At 44.3% G+C, this 9,724-nt stretch overlaps 1 protein-coding gene across 1 annotated transcript; it reads left to right on the forward strand.

Moving 5' to 3' along the window:
- Positions 1–232: 232 nt before the first annotated feature.
- Positions 233–1,462, forward strand: LOC308165308 (relaxin-3 receptor 1-like; the record flags this gene model as incomplete). The annotated part of the gene is made up of 1 exon (XM_080539467.1): positions 233–1,462. One exon carries the CDS (start codon positions 233–235, stop codon positions 1,460–1,462), a length of 1,230 nt encoding a protein of 409 aa, XP_080395593.1.
- Between the last annotated feature and the right edge of the window lie 8,262 nt (positions 1,463–9,724).

The following is a 9,724-nucleotide window of genomic DNA, read 5'->3' on the forward strand; positions in this document are numbered from 1 at the left end:
TATGTCAATCAGAAAACGTTAACCACTCCTCTCCTCCCTGCGTCGCCTGGGACGAGTATAAAAGCTGGAGCGCGGTCGGAACGCACAGGGAACCTTCATAGCATGTGAAGATGCAGATATCTGCACATATGTTGCGGAGGTATGAAAAGCATTACGCTACTGTACCATGGGAACACTTTTCCACATATAATCATTCTTGGATACTTTTTATGTCAGGAGCGCAATAGGTGATATGCAATCGGCGCACGGCTCGGTGCTAGTGAAGGCACCTGGAATCGCCTTATTAACAGAGAAGATGGGGGACACTTGGAACCTTAATTGCAGCTCTGACAACCAGTCATGTATGAACCGAGACCGCTTTCGCAGTCTGGAAGACATAGACGTGATCGCGGACGGCAGTCCGGCTCTCCGTATCATCATTTCTATCGTGTATTCTATCGTGTGCGCCGCGGGATTGGTCGGTAATTTGTTGGTCTTTTTCTTGATGAAAGTAAGACGAGGGAGAAAGAGGTCCACCGTCAACTTTTTCGTTCTTAATCTGGCCATGACGGACTTCCAGTTTGTCCTGACCCTGCCTTTCTGGGCGGTGGACACCGCTCTGGACTTCAGCTGGCCGTTTGGGAACGCCATGTGTAAGATCATCCTCTCTGTCACTGTCATGAACATGTACGCCAGTGTGTTCTTTCTCACGGCCATGAGTGTGACGCGCTACTGGTCTGTCGCCTCGGCTCTGAAGGACCGGACCAGACGCAGGTACTGCTCAGTGAGATGGGTGAGCGCAGCGCTCTGGGCGTGCGCCACCGTGGCCACCGCGCCGACCGCTATATTCTCCACTGTAATAAACATCGCCGGTGAAAAACTCTGCCTTCTCAAGTTCCCCGAAGGACACCACTGGTTAGCTTTATATCACTTACAGAAAATCCTTGTCGTCTTTGTTTTCCCCATGCTCATAGTGACAGTTTGTTATTTGCTCCTGCTGCGATTCGTTCGTTTGCGGAGTATGAACAACAACCGTGTGAAGCGCAAGTCTAGGGTCACCAAATCCGTGACCATTGTGGTTCTTTCGTTCTTTCTGTGTTGGATGCCGAATCACGCCATTACTTTCTGGGGCGTCCTGGTCAAATTCAACGCGGTTAACTGGGACAAGTATTACTATATGGTTCACACGTATGTTTTTCCTGTGACCGTTTGCCTGGCACACGCTAATAGTTGTTTGAACCCAGTTTTGTACTGCCTTATGCGAAGAGAGTTCAGGAAAATGCTGAAGGGTTTATTTTGGCGGATTTCGTCACCAGCAATGTCTAGGAAATGTCAATTACGTCTGTGTTCTGGGTCTCTAAAAGGTGAACGCGATGACACAGACACACAGATTGTCATACCGTTGAAGGTTATGGACGCCGACCACTGCCGACTATGCATCGTAAATAGACGATCTGACGCGCTACCTTCTGTGGATAGCTGAACATGGTAACTTAGGACACATGAACAGATGTGGTCTTTACTGGGGAAATAAGTCAAACTGGGCTAAATGCATCTATGCATCCTTTAGTCCATTTCTTCGACTAAGATCAATACTTTTTTTTGTATGGTTAAGTTTTAAATGTGAGTATGACAGATGTGCCAAATTACGCTTCTTTGTCGATGTGTATTACATAAATGTAATAAATGAATGCAGCATTGTCATGCCAGTGAGCTTTGGGCCAGTGGAATTAAACGTCCGGTGTTATAACTGCCACAAGATATAGTGGTTGATACGTGAATGTTCTTATAGGAGTATTGTTCTCATTTCCATTAGTGTCATATTGTATTCTAATTATTTATTATTTATTAATTGTTTAATTGACCACAATCGACCACAGCATCCTGTTGGATCGTCTGGAAAAACGGGTTTGTCTCTCGGATTGTGTCTTAAACTGGTTCCGAATTTACCATTCAAAGTGAATCAAAGATAGTCTATGAGACTAAAAGGAAGGCAGAGAGATATGACGTATTTTGGGGGGGTTGCTCAAGGAAGCTGTCTTGGTTCCCTCAAATGACTTTTTAGGAAGGCCAGTAAAAAGAGCATTACAATAATCAAGTCTGCTTGGTGAAAGAACCTTGTCTTGTTCCCAGAGGCGCCCCGTCCATAGAGGCAACCAAGGCAATTGCTTGGGGCCACCAAACAAAAAGGGCCTCCAAATAAAAAAAAACTTTTTTTTTTTGGGGGGGGATTTTATCACTTTTTTCACCCAATTTAGTATCCAATTATACCCAACCTAGTGTCCAATTATCCCCTGTCGCCTATTGCGTAGGATCGGCCGCACGTGCACCCCGTGGCCGGCAGCCCAGATGAGAGAGCCGATAGACTAGCTTACCGGCCCCTCGAGCCCAACACTGTTATTCCGGCACCAGACGGGGGCGGTGTTGCGCGACGGATCCTTATCCGGAAATAGCCTATACCACCCTCGGGAGCGGCCGTCCAATATGCTGCTCCCTGTGGGCCCCGGCCATATCCGGGTCTGGCGAGACCGGGTTTCGATCCCAGTCCCCAGTGGGCAGCTTGCATCAGAGACTGATGCTTAGACCGCTGCGCCACCGCGGGGCCGTCCAAATTTTTGTTTTACCCTCATATTGTTTTGCTTGTCAAACTAAAACTGTCCTTGGATGAATGTATTGTAGCGAACGGGAACTTGTAGTGTAACTCGCCCCATGCGGGAATCGAACCCCGATCTCCCGCATAACCGACGGCCGCGCTAACCACTATACCAAGAGAGTTAACTCCCTTGGCGGAGCTGTTAACGGGCCTCATCCAGGATCGTTACACTACCCTCACCGTTCGGGAGAGCGTGCCCTCACGCTTCACTATGTCAAGTCCCTCACATGGACACGCCGCTCCGATGGCCTTCCTTCCATCCCACTTCTGACACCAGTGTAGCGAACGGGAACTTGTAGTGTAACTCGCCCCATGCGGGAATCGAACCCCGATCTCCCGCATAACCGACGGCCGCGCTAACCACTATACCAAGAGAGTTAACTCCCTTGGCGGAGCTGTTAACGGGCCTCATCCAGGATCGTTACAGTATTTTCAATGGAAATCATTGTTCAGTCGCTCTGAGTCTGCTCGCGCTGCGCTCACGCTGCGCATACATTCATCCAAGGACAGTTTTAGTTTGACAAGCTAAACAATATGAGGGTAGTTAAGAGTTTAACTACTTTTCATTGTGAAATAGCTAGTTTGGTAAAGTATTCCCTGCAATTACGGCGTTTTTATATGATCTATAACACCACAGACATCCATATCCGTAACCACTATTGGCAGTATCCACGCCGCTGCCCCAAAACCCCCCTAGTGGGGCCCCGCCCCCTTCTAGCTTGAAATTGACTTCTAGCTGCCTCAACTGTCAGCAGCAATCATGAAGCGATCGCACATTTCTGGCCACCAAACAATTCTAAAAGGTTACTGTATGTCAGGGTTCAGAGTATAGAGCAGGTTCAGAGTAGGGCTCAGCAAATAGCAAACAGCAAACATAAGTAGAGTGCAAAATAAGCAAGGAGATGCAGAGTGCAAAATAAGTAAGATGTCTTAGGCAGGCAGACAGACAGACAGACAGACAGACAGACAGACAGACAGACAGACAGACAGACAGACAGACAGACAGACAAGCAGGCAGGCAGACAGACACAGTGGAGTCATGTAAAATGTAAATAAGAACACCAGCGGTTTCAGAATATACTTGTTTATTGATTTTTTGATTTATTTGTTTATTTATTTGTTGTTCTTGCTCTGTTTGATATTACATATTAATGTTGCTGTTTCAGAATGTGAAAAACACCAGCAGTTTCAGAATGTAAGTGTGTTAAGAGTTCTAATAAGCACCATTGTGAGTTGATATTTCATTATTTATATTGCTCCAATTTGATGTTACTACACATGGCTCCTTTGTTGATCAAATACTCTGACGTGTGTGTGACTGTTAATTAATACATTATGACATTTATAATGAATTCCTTTGTTTCAGACTGTTTTTTTACTTACACACACACGAGCGCGCGCATATGCGCGAACTTCGTAAAACCGTATTATATTTTAGTGTCAGGGAAATAAATAAATTTAAAATTTTCCACATCGTCACCCGCCTAAGACCCTTACCAGGGGCCTCCATAATGTTGTTTGCTTAGGGCCCCCAAAAGTCTAGGGGCTCCACTGCTTGTTCCCCCTACGTGGGGTTCAAACTCAGGTCAGAGTCCTAAACTACACTTGTTACACTTGAGGCTTCCGATTTAATCTGATGGGCCAGATTTCCAAGCCTTTTTTTTTAGGCCTATAACTCTTTTGTTCTTGGGGCCACCCAAGAGAATCTCTGTCTTATCCTCATTTAGTTTCAGAAAGTTATTATTCATCCATTGACTGATTGCAGATAGATTGAGAAGTTACAGCTGGTTCAGAACTCTGCAGCTAGACATTTGACAGAAACAAGGAATTGAGAACATAGCCCCTGTCCTGGCAGCACTGGACTAGCTCCTTATTGTCTTTTAAGGGCTCTGCACACAGCGTGCGATTTCTGTTGCGCGTCAACGTTCCATTTTGAAGTTTGAATGGAAGTCTATGAGAACATCGCATTTCCAAGCATCGCACGCTGTGTGCATTGGGATGCGATGTTTTATGATTTTCTCATAGACTTCCATTCAAACTTCAAAATGGAATGTTGACGCGCAACAGAAATCGCACGCTGTGTGCAGAGCCCTTTAGAGTTCATTTTAAAATTACTTGTTTTTAAGGCTCCTAATGGCTCTTAATGGCACCCCGATACATCCTAGTCCTTGGTGTCTCCTCACGTGCCCTCATGTTCTCTGAAGCAGGGCTTTTAAATGTCACTACTAACTACTCCTTTTACCTTTTTGATTATTTGATTGTCTTTTATTAAAGTTGTCCTATTTCTTATTGTGATATGGTTGTGCTGAACTATTTCTTATTGTGATATGGTTGTGCTGAACTATTTCTTATTGTGATATGGTTGTGCTGAATTATTTATTATTGTGATATGGTTGTGCTAAACTATTTATTATTGGGATATAGTTGTACTGAACTGTCAAAGCACTTGGTTCTATACAAATAAAGTTATAATAAGAATAATTATAATAATAATAAGTATTATTATTGTTGTTATTATTATTATTATTATTATTATTTATGGATGGTTTGCAACATTGTTACTGTACTTAAATGAAACACAAGTTCTAATGATAATGAAATAGTAATTAAGACCATTTATTTAACAGCAGTAGACAGAGTACAGGACTGGAATCTAAGTAACACCGTGCTTCAACCATACTACACGGGAGCCACTTAGTTCTAGACGCACCAGGAGAAACATCTGTCATGTCATGTTATTACGGTTTCTATTACACTGGTGCCTGTGAGATATGTGTACACTTACTATATTATGAATGTAAAGACTGCAATGTCATCCTTAAAACCAATGTGCAACGTGCATAATAAAATTGTCACAACTACAAACGCTCTGACCAAGTGTTATGAAAATATGTAGTGTTCTTTTTGATTTGACAAATAAAGATAGGCTATATGTGGTTATATCGTATATATAGGCTACAAACACAACATCTGCAACATCTGTTGAGCACATCGAAATAAAGGGTTATAACTATTTGAACTATATAGTTATCATCTAAATGAATGGGCCAGATGATAAGAAACATGAGACATAAGCAAACACTTTTCACTGATGTGTACCTTAGCTACAGTTCACTTTATTATGAATTATTTTTAGTTCAGACATACAAAGCATGCAGAGAGTACTTAACATCTAACCCAGCCTGTGCTCTGAGGGCACCACAGTCATTGCTGTTACGGTTAGTCAATGTGTTTGGACCCAGATGCAGAGCAGAACAGAATGGAAACGATGCAGGGATATGATTCCAAAATAAAGGTACTCTTTATTTGAGTAAACAGTAAATAATAAACCGCACAGTAAGCGATCAAATAAACGGGGAGAAAGCAAGTCTCCTAACAAGGCAAAAGGATTAGCAATAGTCATACGATACTTATCTCCAAAGGCATACGAGGAGCAATAAGGCTACAACAAGACTAGGACAACACGCACACACACGACGCAACATAAAGTGAACAATCGACACAGAGGGAAAACACAGGGGGAACTAAATAGACCTAGACAATCACTCACAGCTGTTCACAATCACAGACAATTAGGACAGACAGAGAAACACTACACAACATAGGGGGCGCCAACGGGTCGCTCCAAGGTAGAGCGATCCCCAACCTGACAGTATCCCCCCCGACGAACGGCACCTGCCGTTCACCTGGGTGCCTCAGGATGTAAACGTCGATAGTCCTCGATCAGGGAAGGGTCCAGTATATCCCTCTGAGGCACCCAGGACCGTTCCTCCGGCCCATACCCCTCCCAGTCCACCAAAAACTGAAACCCCCTACCCCTCCGCCGGCAATTCATGACCCTCCTCACCGTGTACACCGTTTGTCCATCAACGATGCGCGGCGGGGGGACAGGGGGGGGTGGTGGGGCCAGGGGGCATGTAAGGAACGGTTTCAGGAGGGACACATGAAAGGTGGGATGAACCCACATGGATGGTGGAAGTAGCAGTTTATATGCCACCGGGTTCACCCGTCGCACCACCTTGAAGGGTCCCACGAACCGAGGCGCCAGTTTCCTCGACTCAACCCGGAGAGGAAGGTCCCGGGTCGAGAGCCAGACCTTCTGCCCCGGGCGAAAGATCGGGGCTGGGCGACGCCTGCGGTTGGCCTGAAGCTGGGACCGGACCGAAGCCCGCTGAAGCGCCGCCCTAACCCGCCTCCAGGTCCGACGACAGCGACCGACGTGGGCCTGGACGGAGGGCACTTCCGCCTCCTCCTCCTGCTCAGGGAATAGGGGGGGTTGGTAGCCATACTGACATTGGAAGGGGGACAGTCCAGTGGAAGAGCAGAGGAGGGTGTTGTGGGCGTACTCCGCCCACGCCAGCCGTCGGCTCCATGTCGCCGGATTGCCGGGGACGTCCTGTTTGAGTGCGGGCATCACAGGACCCTGTAGGGAGGTGGCCGACACGTCCCGCTCCGACTTGGCCGGCTTGGCGCAGTACTGCTCCAACAGGGCCAAGTACAATCAATGCATAAAGGTGAACAATCGACACAGAGGGAAAACACAGGGGGAACTAAATAGACCTAGACAATCACTCACAGCTGTTCACAATCACAGACAATTAGGACAGACAGAGAAACACTACACAACATAGGGGGCGCCAACGGGTCGCTCCAAGGTAGAGCGATCCCCAACCTGACACATTGCATTATGAATTTAAACTGCATGTGTTTGATAAAACAACCACGACTTGATAACCAAAGGAATTATTGGGCCATGCAATAAGTAAGTAGGTAAGTAGCCTAATGGACCATAGGAGCAGGAGCCTATCTCCTGTTTCTAGGCCATGCAAATGCTGTAGCCAAATTAAAATATATTTTTTAACCCATGCAATTCCAATTGCAGTTTTTCCTGTGTTCTCTATAAAATGATAACAATCGTATAAAATCATATTTTATAAGACTATAGCACTTTTATCATCAAAAATAGAAGTTAATGCACATCCACACCAACAACTTCACATTCACTCTATAGAATCACTGCCAAAGTTGGTGAAGGGCTATACTGAACACTGTAATCCCGATGGTATTTGTGTGGTGGACTTTTGACGGCTTTGTGTGAGTGCTAGTGCCCAATGCTCAAGGCAGGGCTATAACAACACTATACAGTATAGTCAAAACTTTAATTTATTGTATATTATAAAAAATAGGCTACCTCCTGGGCATTTCCTATTCAAGAACATCTAGAATGTGTGCAATAAGCATAGCCCACAATGATTCTGAACCTGGCCATTTTAGATTCAGATTAATTTTGTCAGTTACCCTGTTAGATGTTTTTTCACAGCAACCGTCATAAATCTGTCCAAATGGGAGTCAAATTATGCATCTGGGTGGTTTTCAGATCCAAATTTCTCTTGCAGTACAGTCACAAGATGGCGCTACAATACAAATCAAGTCTTCATTGGAAACTTGAACCTGAAGCAGATATACTGGATCTTCTCAATATCGACTAAACGATTTTACTTTGATAGTGGTCCACCTATATCAAGGCATAAAGTTACAGTTAGGTCCATATATATTTGGACAATTTTTTGTCATTTTAGCTGTTTACCAAAACATCTTCAAGTTACAGTTATATAATGAATATAGGCTTAAAGTGCAGACTCTCAGCTTTAGGGTAAGGGTCCAAATTGAAGGAAGGGTTTAGGAATTACAGCTCTTTAATATGTAGCTCCCTCTTTTTCAAGGGACCAAAAGTAATTGGACAATTGACTCAAAAGCTGTTTCACGGGCGAGTGTGGGCTATTCCTTCATTATTTCTTTATCAATTAAGCAGGTAAAAGGTCTGAGTTGATTCCAAGTGTGGTATTTGCATTTGGAAGATGTTGCTGTATACGCACAACATGCAGTCAACAGAGCTCTCAATGCAAGTGAAACAGGACATCCTTAGGCTGCAAAAACAACCGAAAAATCCATCAGAGAGATACCGGGAACATTTACAGATATCGGGCCAAAGGAACTATTTGGTAAATTCTGAGAAAAAAAGAACACACTGGTGAGCTCTGCACCACAAAAAAGTCTGAACGTCCTTGGAAGATAAGAGTGGAGGATGGTCACAGAATCCTTTACATGGTAAAGAAAAACCCCTTCACAACATCCAGCCAAGTGAAGAACAGTCTCCAGGAGGTAGGCATAATTATCCAAGTGTACCATAAAGGGAAGACTTCACACGAACAAATACAGAGGGTTCACCACAAGGTGCAAGCCATTCATAAGCCTCAAGAATAGAAAGGCCAGATTAGACTTTGCCAAAAAACATCTAAAAACGCCAGCCCTATTCTGGAAGAGCATTCTTTGGACAGATGAAACTCAACCTGTACCAGAATGATGGGAAAAATCTGTAAAAAAACGGTGGAGGCAGTGTGATGACATGGGCATGCCTGGCATCACACTGGAACTGGGTCACTAGTGTTTATTGATGATGTGACAGAAGACAGAAGCAGACAGATGAATTCTTAAGTGTTTAGGGATATTCTGTCTGCTCAGATTCAGACAAATTCAGCAAAGTTGATTGAATGGCGCTTCACAATACAGATGGACAATGACCCAAAACATACTGCGTAAGCAACCCAGGAGTTTTTTAAGGCAAAGAAGTGTAATATTCTGTAATGGCTGAGTCAATCACCTGATCTCAACCCGATTGAGCATGCATTTCACTTGCTGAAGACAAAACTAAAGGCAGAAAGACCCACGAACAAACAACAACTGAAGACAGCTGCAGTAGACAGCTGCAGCTGCAAGGCCTGGCAAAGCATCACAAAGGAGGAAACCCAGCATTTGGTGATGTCCATGGGTTCCAGACTTCAGGCAGTCATTGCCTGCAAAGGATTCTCAACAAAGTATTACAAATTAACATTTTATTTATGATTATGTTCATTTGTCCAATTACTTTTGAGCTCCTGAAAAAAAAATCTCTGATCCCTAACTATAGGACTGGAAATATAGTCCATGAAAAGCTTATTAATATCAAATCTCAACATCTGCAGTTAGTTAAACGCAGCAGCATGTTTACTCGGTCAGTTGAAGTTTGAAGTTTGCTCATGTCCTGTGTGCTGC

This window comes from Nansenia antarctica (assembly GCF_963989245.1).
Source record: "Nansenia antarctica genome assembly, chromosome: 9".
Classification (NCBI taxonomy): Eukaryota; Metazoa; Chordata; class Actinopteri; order Argentiniformes; family Microstomatidae; genus Nansenia; species Nansenia antarctica.